At 36.2% G+C, this 13,480-nt stretch overlaps 1 protein-coding gene and 1 pseudogene across 1 annotated transcript in view; one reads left to right on the forward strand and one right to left on the reverse strand.

Annotated features, from left to right (window-relative positions):
• CUL2 (cullin 2) overlaps positions 1-13,480 on the forward strand; it is a 117,423-nt gene that overhangs the window by 20,900 nt on the left and 83,043 nt on the right. The window contains exon 2 of the mRNA XM_027841617.1: positions 654-794. Coding sequence (XP_027697418.1) covers positions 676-794 — 119 coding nt within the window. The 5' untranslated portion in view covers positions 654-675. The remainder of the gene's footprint in view (positions 1-653; positions 795-13,480) is intronic.
• LOC114027463 lies at positions 12,378-13,208 on the reverse strand (annotated as a pseudogene).

Raw genomic sequence — 13,480 nt, forward strand, 5'->3', positions numbered from 1 at the left:
TGTTTTGAGAACAACTTTGAGTGAACAAATTATCTTGGCTATTATAAATACCCAAATAACTATAAAGGACATTTGAAGAAAGATGCTATCTACATTAAGAGAAAGAACTGATAAATAGAAGTATGTATAGAATAATTTTACACGTATGCATATCTATAAGAATTTGCTTCTTGAAGAGGAAATAAATATGTTTGTTGTCAACTTTGGTATAATTTATCCTCTGATGAGCTGTGTTTGGTGGGAAACTCCCTGAAAATTTTTAAAGAACATAGATAACAATGAGACAGTTTGATTAATTAAGATATCTAAAATATCATTTTCAAAACATATCTAAAGATGTTTTGAGACAGTATATTCTTCATGGTAAATATTTGAACTGAAAGCATATCATTATATATGGGTTTGTATTTAAGGAATGTAAACGTTGATTGGGAAATTCTTTGGAATTTTAATTGCAAATTCCAGACAGTACTTAACAGAAGATAAGCCATTTGAATTAAGGGTGAGGTTTAAAATGAAACGTAAATTATCAAGTGTCCTGAAGGATAAAAAAAGTTCAAGTAGATGGATTTGCACAAATACAAAGTCATCCTCCATCTTGTTAAACAAAAAAGTGAGGTTGATCCTAACATTGTTATTTATTCTTTTAACAGATTTCAACACTAAACTCCCACAATGTCCCTGAAACCAAGAGTAGTGGATTTTGATGAAACATGGAACAAACTCTTAACGACAATCAAAGCTGTTGTCATGTTGGATTATGTTGAAAGAGCAACTTGGAATGATCGTTTTTCGTATCCTTTAATTAGAAGATTGACTTTATTCATTCGGAATAGTAAGCATGCGTATATAGTTTAGAACAGGTTCTAAATTTTTTTTAAAAGGTCAAGTATAATTGCTTACTGTAAAGGTTCACAAGTTTTATTTTCAATTTACAAATGCTTTTTTAATATATTTACTTAGTATTTTACTATATTTACTTATATTTTGTATATTTGCTAAGTTTATCATGTGGATAAATGAATGAATGAATGAATGAACTAACAAGCAATAATAATATTGAGTGCTTACGATGTGCCAGACCCTATGCTAAGTGCCAGAGATACAAATGTAAAATTCTTTTCCTTCCCTCAAGGAGCTAACATTCTAATGTGGGAGAGTATTGGTTTGGGAGTAGTACTTTGGGCTGGAAAATTAATGTAATACAATACATATATGCATTTTTATTATGTTATCATTTATGGTGAGTGAGGCCAGAAGATGATAGGTTGATGTTCCTCATCCAGGAACAGTGGCAGAGTTGATTTGATCATGGTTCATGGTTCCAGATTTTTTTGGGTGGGTAGTAGCTGGGTGGTGAAGTAGTTGGTTCATGGAAAAATCAACCTGTTTCATTATCATTGATGGAAATTGTTGGATTTCTTTCTATCCTCTCGGAAATGTGAGTTTAGGAATTGTTTGCAGTATTGGTTAACAAACTTGACTCCATTAATTATTAATGGACTAAAAGGTTTTTATCCTAAAATATATTCACTTTTCTCAATAGTTTTTCCCATTTATTCCAAAGAATGAGAAAAACTTAAATGAAATATTGAAATGCAGTAGCAGTATTCATAATTTTTATGTTTTTCAAAGCAGTTAAAACTTTCTACCATAAAATCATTTCCCTTTTTTTTTTTTTTTTTTTGTTAAAGAAGGCTAATTGACTAGGTCAGGAGAATGTTGTAGATATAGTCTACCAAGATTTTAGCAAAACATTTGACAATATGTTATTCTGATCTGATAGACAAGATAAATAGATGTGGAACAGATGATGGTACAGTTAGATGTATGATGATGGTACAGTTAGTTGTATGATGAATGATTGGATGGCCAGTCTCAAAGAGTAATCATTAATAATTTCATTACCTTGGGAAGTTCCTGTTTAGTAGAGAACTCCAGGGATCTATTCTTGATCTAGAATTATTTAACATTTTGATGAACTATTTGGTTAAAAGTATAAATGGCATGCTTATCAAATTTAAAGATGATATAAAAATAAGAAGGATAACTAATATGTTGGATGACAGAATCGGGATCCAAAAAGATCTTGACAAAACATTGGGCTAAATCTTTTAAAAATGAAATTTAAGAAGGATAAGTAAGCTTGAAGTTAAAAAAACAAAAAACAACCATAAAGATACAAGATTGTGGAGATGTGGTTTACATAGCCATTAATTTGAGAAGGATTTGAGTGTTTTAGTACACTCAGTGAGACAACTGTGTTTTGTGGCAATCTAAAAAACTTGTGAGTTCTTAGATTGTTAAGATGTTAGGATGTAGCCAGGATGGCCAGTTCTAGAGTACTGTGTACAATCCTGAGCACCATATTTTAGCAAGAATGCTAATGTACTGGAGAGTGTTTAGGAGAGGGCAACCGGTATATTGAAGGGCCTTATGTTTATACTTTATAAGGTTTGGTTGGAGGCATTGGAGATGTTTAAACTGGAGAAGAGAAGACTTGGGGAGGATGTGATCACTGTTTTAAAGTATTTGAAAGGCTATCAAATTGAAGGGAGATTAGATTTGTTCTCCTTGACCCCATAGGGCAGAACTAAGATCAAGGGTTAGAAAAGGCAAATTTGCACCTGATATAAGGAGAAATCTAATGACAAGCAGAGGTATTTCAAAGTAGAATTGGCTTCTTTGGAAAGTAGTGGGTTCCCCCACACTTGAGGCCTTCAATAAGGTCTGTGTCCACTTTTTAGGAACAGTATAAAGGGGTATTCTTTCTTAGGTGTGAGTTTGATGGGTCGGCCTCTCAGGTCCCTTCTACTGAAATTCTGTGAGTATCTCATTTGAGATATAAAAAACACAAATGTAAGTATAGTGGAAAATAAATTGGACATAGCGTCAGAAGACCTGGCTTTACTACTTCTTGTCTGGGAAGTTATTTTACCAATCTGACCTAGTTTTTCTCTCTACAAAATAAAGATGATGATTCCTGCACTACTTAACAGTGTCATTTTGAGGATCCAATGTAATAATAAATGTAGAACACTTAGCAGTGATAATAATAACTCACATCTATGTAACATTTTAAAGTTTGCAGAGTAATTTATTATCTCATTTGTTCCTCACCCTTGTGAAGTTGGTGCTATGATTATCCTCATTTTATAAATGATAAACTAAGTCTCTGAGAGGTTGCCCAGAATCACGTAGTTCATATGTATGTGAAGTGGCATTCACATTCAGGTTTTATTATAAGTCAGAACACTCTCCTCCATGCCAGACCAACTCTCCTAACTTAAAGTAGTATAGGAGAGTTATTTTCCTAGTTTCTAATTGCTTTCACATTGCCTCTCCATTTCTATAAACTCGAGAGCATTTTAGAATCCTTATACTTCTTTTTCTGGAATACTGAGTCCTCTTCCACAAAAGTCTGAGTTCCCCAAGGACAGGGTCTGTGTTTGCCTTCTCTGTACTTGTCTTCAGGGTCTTATATAGTGATTGCTACAATAAATGATTAATTATAAGTAGAATATCTATATTATCGATATGTAATAACCTAATCCACTATGCCACCTACCTGTCTATTAAAGAAATATTAATAAATGTTTCCCTATTTGTCTTCATTAAGCCCTTAACTCATAATAAAAAAGTGACCTTGACCCTGGGGACCCTAGATCTTAGTTTCACAAGTCAAATCTGTTCTAAATGTTTGGATTAAATAAAATCATTTGCTAAAAATGAAAACTCATTTGTTTACATAGAAAACATTTTTAAACTAAAGGAATCATAAAGGTAACTGTCATTAAAACAAGTAGAGCTAGAATAAAAAATAAAAAAGCAAAGAGAAAAAAGAATATGTTATAAAATTAAAATCAATAAAAGATAACTGTCCAACCATTAAACTTCAAGAAATGTTTGAAAATAATTTCCCTCAAGACTCAGATTTTAAATCAGAGATACTGCAGAAATACCACTTTTTAAATCTATGACTATTTATTTGTAATTTAAGAAGATTAATTTTGACAACTGAATAGTAAACAAACTGGAGTGGAGAGAGATGTGAAGCAGGGAGACCAACTTTCTGGCTATTGTACTAGTCTGTGCATGAAGAAGTGATGAGGGCTAGCACCTAGGTGGTGACAGTGACAGAGGAGAGAAGAAGGCATTTATGAAAATTGTTTCAAAGATAAAATTGACAGGACTTGGTAACAAATTGGGTATGGAGCATTGAGAAGAGATGGAGGAGTCAAGATTGGAACCCATATTGTGAACCTGAGTACCTTCAGTAGTAATAGGGAAATTTGGAAAGGGAAAGCGTTTGGGAGGAAAGATGAGTTCAGTTTTGAACGTGTTGAGTTGAAGATGTTTACAGGACATCCAGTTGGAGATCCAAGTCTAGAGGTTAGAAAAGCATTTAGGTTGGTATAAATAGATCTGAAAATCATTAGCATAGAGATAACTAAAACTGGGAGTGAAATTGTGTAGAGAGTGCGACCTTGATAAAGATCCAGCTAATGAGACTGAGAAAGAACCTTTAGAGGGGTAGGAGCAGAGGGAAGATAAAGTAGTGTCTAGGGAAAAAAGGTTATCAAGAAGAGGAGGATGATCAACAGTGGTGGAGGCTTCAGAGAGGCCAAGAAGTGTACAGGTTGGAAAAATAGGAGGTTTAGTAGTCAGGAATACTCCTCAACTAGCTTATGAGGTGGTACACTTAAATACACATATTGCCTATTGGTAGATTAGGTTGTTGGCTTCTTACTCCTTTAGCCAAAACTTCAGAGAGGATGACTTTATCCTTTGTTGTTTACAAAGTAAACATCCCAATCTCCCCTATAATCCAGGGGCTAATTGAAGTGATTATTTGCAAAACTTTGTATTGGCTATTATTAATATGTGAATGCAATACTTTTTGTAAAGTTAACCTTTTTGTCTGAAGAATACCTAAACTGTAGTCATTAACACCCATTTCTCTTTCTGGGAACCCAGACTCTTTGAACAATTGAACATTATAATTTTCTATTGTTACTTTCCAAGTGTAGGTAACTCTCTTCTTAGCAGAGGTTTCTCTAAGCAAAAGAAACCTAGACAACAGATTAAAAGAGTAGTCACATGATGAAACACGCTCCTAACCTCTAGTAAGAGAGGTGGTGAGTGCAGATTGAAATATATACACGTATGTGTATATGTATTTTGGGCATGGGTCATGTAGGAATGTATTTTGCTTCACTCTATATGTTTGTAATACATTTGGATTTTCTTGCTATCTCAAGAGAGGGAGAGGGAGAGAATGCAGACCAGAAAATAAAATAAAATGGAATAAGAAAAGAGTGGTCTTTTTTTGCTGCTTGTTACTATGTGGAGTTGGGGGAGGAAGAAAAGATTTCTCTCGCTGAGCTGCAAAAGGAAGGCTGTTGGAATCTCTACTGCATCTTTGTTAGGCAGTGTCCTTAAGCCTCAAACTTGAGACTGAAAGTAAATGTATGAATATGAAGCATCTCCTTTGCAAATTAGCTGTCACCTTGTCTCAGCCATGTGTAGAATCGTTGCCCAACATGATATGTTTCTGGACACTCTTCATAAATTCAAGAACCTAGTGAAGGGAAAAATGTCTCGGTATATCAGTTCAAATTGAATTTGCCTTAGTTGCTGGGTAACGAGGTGAATCCTTGTCCTCAGTAAATAAAAACTCTGAATATGAATGATTTGCCAGGTATTAGGGCCAAGATACTCTTTTGATTCTTCCCCTACCTTACTTTTTGTAGAAAATATTTTAGGGGAGAGAGAAATTATATGATTAAATACACTTCTTCGATGTACTGTATGTAAAATATGTGTGCATTTTTTTGGTTTGTATTTTAGAGGTAAACTACTCATCCCATACTTAATAATGAGCAAAAAATATTAGTGCTGTGAACTTTCTTTTAAATTTTCATTGAATTTCATGTTTCACTTTTAGCCTGATTTCTTTTAGAGTAAAACTGTCTTTTTTGGCCCTAGAAATATAGGTCTAAGATAATCATTACCAATATATGAGGACTTCTATTGTTCATCACATTTATACAGAATAAATGTTTTTAATTGCTTAAAATGGAAATGAATGAACACAATATAATAATCTATATAGCTTATCCGAACCAGTATTATTTGTGACTGATGCTTGTTCTAATGACATGGTTTATTTTGAATTTGTCATGGCCCGTCGATTTTTTTTTTCTAACTTGTGATCTCTAGTGAGATTGCCCAAAGTGTAATTGGCAGCCTTATATCCAATTGCCTTTTAAAAGTTTTTCTTAGAGGTACTATTTAGTATCTTGATATTACTTTTAATTTTTATGACATGACCAGCCTAATGTAGCTGAATTACAATGAATCAGGCTTTGATGGCTTTGTAGTTATCAAGAAAGCATTCTTGTTAGGGACTTTGGCGTTTTATTTAATGTTTGGGTTGAGAAATTATGGTGACTTTCCTAGTCAAATACTTATAATGGCATTGTGACTTAGAATTACTTCTATCAGCTTTCATTCCAGATTTATATCCTTTTGTTGAAGAATATATTCTTTATTTTTGTAGCTCTTCAGTGCTTAACTATGCCTTCCATATAATAGGAATTTAATAAATTGAATAAATGTTTTTCTTTGAGTAGATTTTTTTTTCCATTTGGGTAAGTAGCATTTTTCATTTAAAGAAATCTTTATGTAAAGAAATGTCTCTCTAAAATTGGATTGCCATCTGTTTTTCTAGAATTTAGAGAAGGTGGTGCGATGGATAAAATGCTGGACCTGGAGTCAGGAAGACCTGAGTTCAAATCTAGCCTCAGACATTTACTAGCTATGTGACCCTGGGCAAGTCACTTAACCATTTGTCTGCTACAGTTTCCTCAACTGTAAAATGGGAATAATAATAGCATCTACCTTCTAAGGTTGTTTAAAGATGAAAATGAGATTATATTTATAAAGCAGTTAGCACAGCACATGGCACATAGTGAGTGCTTAATAAATGCTTATCCCAGGGACAGCTAGGTGGGGCAGTGGATAGAACTCCAGCCTTGGAGTCAGGAGGACCTGGGTTCAAATCCAGCCTCAGACACTTGACACTTACTAGCAGTGTGACCCTGGGCAAGTCACTTAACCCCAATAGCCTCACCCCAAAAAAAGAAAAAAGCAATCAATAAATAAATAAATAAATAAATGCTTGTTCCTTATAATGTGTTAGAGACACTAAAAAATTAATGGTCTTTTACGTTAAAATATGATATTAATATAGCCTAGGTTGAGCCAGGTATGTAAAAATTATTTTCATTATTAATGTTCTGTGTTTATAATGCTGGTCCCAGTCTTACATGATTTTGATTTGGTTAACTCTTTCTTAGCAGTTTGAGAGGCAACATAATGTAGTTGGAAGAATATTGAGCTTGGAGTTATGAAAGACCTGGATTTGAATCCTTCTTGTAGCACATAACTAGTTATATGACTCCGGGCTAATCAGTTAACAGCCCTTTTCAGCATAATTTTTCTCATCTGTAAAATGAGAATAGTTTACAGGACTCTGAGGATCAAATGAGATAGTGTATATAAATTGTTTTGAAAACTTTAAAATGGGCTATAGAAATGTCACTATCAATAATAATAATAATGATAACTCAATCTACCTTATAAATGAGGAAACCATGACATAAAGTAATAGGAGGACTTCCTTTTTGGAAAAAGGCATCATAATTAAGTCTTGCAAATAACTATTAACACTTAGTATTTATCTTCCTATTGGCTTGTTTTTGTAAACATGGCAGCCATTTCTGAGGAGATGTGCAGATAGAAAAAGTAAAATTAGTAACTTTGTACTTACTCAACATCAGTTTATACAAATTTAGGGATTCTTCACCAAACTTTTGCTCCACAGTTTAATCAGGATGTGGAGTGACCTGTGCTTCTTAAAGATTGTGCCAGCACATTACACACTCTGGCACATCATCCTAAGCTGGAAAGGCCTTAAATCATGATAGAATTTTTTTAAGAGAAAAAAAAAAAACAAATAAAAGATTCAAGTATGGTGCTATGTCTGTAGGCTGAGGATGAACCTCACTGAATTGGGAGAGACATGACTAGGTTAGCTGGAGTATGAGATCTGACTGTTTTTCTTAACTGCTCAAGAAGATTCCATGGCTCCTTCCCACTTTTAAAATGCTGGTTGGTTTTTTTGTTTGTTTGTTTTTGTTTTTGTTTTTGTTTTTGTTTTGATTTGGGCATTTAATAGTTCTGGCTCCAGCCAGCCCTTGCAGGCTTATAGTATGCTACTCTGCTTACATCCTCTCTTTGCATCACAGAGACTTCTTTGCTCCTTTCCCATAAGTGACATTTCATCTCCTGTCGCTGTGCCTTTGTACAAGCCATCTTCCTTTCCTGTAATGCTCTTGTTTTCTACTCCTTCACCTCTAAAAATCTCTGACTTCCTTCAAAGATTAATTGAAGGGACAAGTCCTGGAGGGAGCCTGTCCTGATCTCTCAGGAGAGATCCCTGCCCTCACATACACATACTACTGGAAGTAGTGTGTAATTACCTTGTATATATTTTGTATTTATTTTTCTTTGTATAAATTGTTTCTCCCTCGGGGCAAGTGCTGTTTCACTTTTGTCTTTGAATCCCCATAGCCTAGTACAGTACCCACCATATTAAGCCCTTAGTCAATGCTTGTTGAGTGAATGCTGAATTGAAGACCTTATACTAAATTTTAGAAGGGTTGCAGTCTTCATAGGTACAGGTAGCCCTTGAAGGTTAAATATCCGGGGGTGTTTATAAGGACATTTTATTTAATAGATGCTTATCGAATTTAACAAGAATTGAGATATTGAAAACAATTTGATAAATTTGAGATACTGTGAATTCTCATAATAAGGTCTTGTAGGAGAGGACAGTGGGAATTAGATTTTGCTCTATTTAAATCATGAACCAACAAATAAATAAAGAATATATATGTCTGGAGAAGAGTAAGATAGAAGACTGGATATGCAGGAAGGGAGTAGATTTTGGAGGGCTTTGAAAACTAGCCAGATTTTATGTTTGATTCAAGAAATGATAGGAAACTATTAGAGTTTATTGAACAGGAGAGTGACATGGTCAGACTTGTACTTTAGAAAGATCAGTCTGACAGCTGAGTGGAGGATGGGCTGTAATGGAGAGCAAACAGTGGGGTATTGTAGTAGGGCAGGAGGAGGGTGACAAGTGCCTGCCCTAAGGTGCTGGCAAGGAGACAATGGGACACATATAAGATGTAATGAAGGTAGAATTTACAGGACTTTAGAACAGATTAGATATTGGAGGATGGTGAGGGAGAATGAGGAAAATACCTAGGTTATGAGCTTACTATAGAGCATGTTGGTGCAAGTGACAGTAGGAAAATTCATAAGGGTCATGTGGTGAGGGTGGGGAGGAGATAAATGAGTTCAATTTTGTACATATTGAATTTAAGGTATCTTTGAGATATCCAGTTGAAGATGTCCAATAGACAGTTGCAGATGCAAGACTAGAGTTTATCAGAGAAATGAGGGCTGGATAAGTAGATCTAGGAATTATCAGCATAGAGATGATAATTAAATCTATGGAAACCAATGAGATCACCAGCAAAATAATATATATAGAGAAAAGGGCCAAACACAGAATCCTGAGAGACATCCATGATAAATGGGTGGGATGTGGATGAATAACCACTATTGGAGACCAAGAAGGAGGAAGAACAAGGGGGAGAACTAGGAGAGGAAACATAAAAGTGAGTATTAAGAAGAGGCTGATGTAGTGGCAAAGGCTGCAAAGAAGTCAAGGATGAGGATTGAGAAAAAGGCCATTAGGTTTGCCATTAAGAGATTTGGTAACTTTAGAACTGTTTTGGTTAAATGATGGGGTCAAAAACCAGACTGCATAGAATTAAGGAGAAAATGAGAAGTAGAGGCATTTATTTTAGATGACCTTGGTGGAGCTTTCAATTGGCCTGTCCTTTATGATAAGCAAATTGGAATTATGTGAGGAAAGTGACAAATGTTCATACCCTTTGATCCAGAGATTTCACTGTTAGGCATACACCCCAGTCAGGTCACTTAGAAAAAGATGGGCGGTATATACAAAAAGATGGGCAGTATTTGTAATAGCAAAGAACTAGAAACAATAGATGCCCATTGATTGTAGAGGTAGTAGAAACAGAAGTTAGGAAGATGAAGTCAGTATAATTGGTTGGACCAGACCAATTACAGAGGGAAAACTGCTGAAAGAGATGTTTTAAACATATTGAAGAATTCTTTTGTAATGTATCTCCAGGACAGAAAGATTACCCCCCCCCCCAAAAAAGGAAAAAATGAATGAGAAAAAGGTGATCAGGAATAAATTTTAACAGCTTCCTCATATATCTAATTTCTCATTTCTCTGAGATGTTCATGAGAATGATCTTTTCATCTTTCCTTCTGCCTTTATGTCCATATCCTATGTGATCTCCATTCTCCCAAACTTTAATCTTTTTTTCAGGCCCCCCCCCCGCATACACATTGCCTACACTTTATTCCTTTCTCTATCTTACCACTTGGTGAACCAACTCAGCTGTACAGTATCCTCTTTTTTTGAAATCCCTTGTCCTCTACTTTTATCACTGATCACACCTTGCCAAACCCCAGTCTTGATTACTCCTTCTGTATGCCCCTTTTCCTCCTATTCACATGCTGCTGAACTGAGCTAGAGGGAATCGTAAAACTAGACTGACTGGATTCACTACAGATTTGTTACCTAATCTTATACTTGGGCCCTCTGTGCATCATGGCAATCATACTCATCCCTAATTGGGATTGCTATCCTACTCAGCATAGCGGCTGCAAATCTTCTCATCTCTCTCTCCAAGACTCTGATAACACATCCTTGCCTCCTAACTCCCCCCAGCCTCATAGTTGAAGACCTTGTTTCATGCATCCATAAAAAAATGAAGGCTATTTGCCATGATCTGTGCCTTCTTATATCCTCATCTCACTTTGCTCAAGGAGCTTTGCTGAAGTATCTCCTTCCCTTCTGTCTTAGATGAAAAGGTGACCCACCTTGCTAAGGCAAACCGCTCTACATGTATCTTTGATCCCATCCATTTCTGTTTTCTCCAAAGGATTTCCTCCACTGTCATCCCTACTCAAACCCTGACATAATCCTGCTGTCCCCTTTAGCCATTTTCCCGTAGCTTTCCTCCCTTTCTTGGCTAAATTTTTTGAGAGTTGTTTATACTTAGTATTTCCACTTCCTTTCCTCTTACTCCCTTCCAACAGCTCTGTGGTATGATTTCTAATCTTATTATTCCACTGAAACTACTCCAGAGTTTCCTGAGATTTCTTAATTGCCATATCTAATGGCTTTTTCTGAGTCTTCATCTTTTTTTTTTTCCCCTGCATCCTTATCTTACTTGACCTCTTTGAAGTATTAGACATGGTTGATCACCATTTTCTTCTGGATTATCTTTCTTTTCTGGGTTTTCATAACAGTACTTTCTTTTGGTTTACCTTCTACCTGTCTCACTGCTCTTTTTCAGTCTCCTTTTGCAGAATCTTCATGCAGGGCATGCCCACTAACCATGAGTATACTTCAAAGGTCTGACCAAGACTCTCTTCTCTTTTTAATCTAGACTATTTCACTTGGAGATCTCAACAGCTAATATGGATACAGTTATCTCTATGCAGATGATTCCCATATCTACATATTGAGCCCTAGTCTCCTGAGCTACACCGTCACTTGCCTTTTGGACATCTCAAATTGGATATCCTGTAGCACGTACAAAACAGAACACATCTTTAAATTTTTTTTCAGTTTACCTTTTCTCCCTCTACCCTCTCAATTGAGAACAAAAGATAAACAAAGCCTGTGTTTATTTTTCCTTCCTTTGACCAATTCAGATGGGAGTAAAGTTCAAGTGTCAGCCACTCTGTGCGCACTCTGATTATATAAGACAATTTCTCCCCCTCCCCCCTGTAATATATTTCCCTTTTCCTCTCTTTCTCTTCTTCTAAGTTCATAAGACATAACAAAACCACTCCCAGGCCTTGTCTAATTAGACTTTATTATTTCACCAGCCTCCCAGTCACCCTGGCTCCCAACACCAATGTAATCCTTAAGTCATGTTCACCCTATATATCCAATCCGTTTCCAAATCTTGTTTCTGTCTTTATAATTCCTCTTTTATACATCTCTCTTCTCTCAATACAGCCACCACCTCTCACCTGGACAGTACCATAGCCTAAATGGCCTTCCTGCTTCAAGTCTTTTCCATGTTCTTTTCCATCCTCCACTCTGTTTCTAAGGTGATTTTTCTAAAGCGTGGGTCTGACCATATTACCCCCACTCCTCTTTTTAATAAAACTCCAGTGGCTTCCTTTTCCCCCCTCTTCTTAGGAATGAAGTATGTCTAAGATCCTCCTTCATCCTCAATCTTGGGAGCCAGGTAATATTTTAAGTGGCCCATATCTGCAATCTTATACTCTACAACAAGTGGTACATCTGCAGACATACTGAGTGTTACTGTAGGGGAAAGCGGAGTGGCTTTGGTAAAGAAATTCAGGTATCGAAGTGCAAAGGTCAACTGAACTGGCTCATTCATCTCTATTGTAACAGCTTCCTCCTCTTTGTCAACATTACTTGTCTGTGATAGTTTTACATTTCCACTTCCTAGTTCTCCACTGGCAGAAAATTTTACACCATCTTTTGCACAGGAAATTACAACAGCATCTCCAATATGACTGAGATCCCGACAGATTCGTGCAAATTCACCAGAAGGCATTTTCACTACGTAACTATATTCTTGTTCTGGAATTCCAAGTTGCTCAACATCTAAATCCATTAATTTCATCTCATAGTCTGAAACTTTTTCCTGATTTGGTGCCTCAAATATCAACGCAAGTGTATCTGCATTGTCTTCAGCCCTTAGAGTAATAATATCTTCATTGCTGGCACATTTTAAGATTTTGGACGTGCTGGTGAGATTAACGCCCATGTCCAGGTTGCGGTCACAGCGGTAGGTATCGAAGCCCTCCGAGCGCAGGGTGAGCTGTACCAGGGAGATGTGAGACGAGTCCATGCTCTGCAGGTTCACCCCACCCGAGCTGATGTCCCAGCAGGCCTCATTGATGAAGTCTTTCAGAGCCTCCAGGCTCTGATCCTTCAGATCCTTCAGGATCAAATTTAAAGTTCTTTGGCATTTAAAGTTCTTCATAACTTGGCCTTCTACTTTTGTAGTCCTGTTACATTTTGTTCTCTTCCATGTTCATTACATTCTAGCCACACTACCATGTTTGCCGTTCTTTGCACATGACGTTTCATCTCCAGTCCCCCTGCCATTTCACTAACTGCCTCCTGTACTTGACGTGCTCTGCTGCCCCACTTCCACCGCTTAGCTTTTCTGACTTCTATCAAAACTCGGCTCAAATTCCACTTTCTGTTAAGAAACCTTTCATGGTCTTTCTAGCTGTTAGTCTTCCATTCTGA

Source organism: Vombatus ursinus, unplaced genomic scaffold, assembly GCF_900497805.2.
Source record: "Vombatus ursinus unplaced genomic scaffold, bare-nosed wombat genome assembly UNPS02014861.1, whole genome shotgun sequence".
Taxonomy (NCBI): domain Eukaryota; kingdom Metazoa; phylum Chordata; class Mammalia; order Diprotodontia; family Vombatidae; genus Vombatus; species Vombatus ursinus.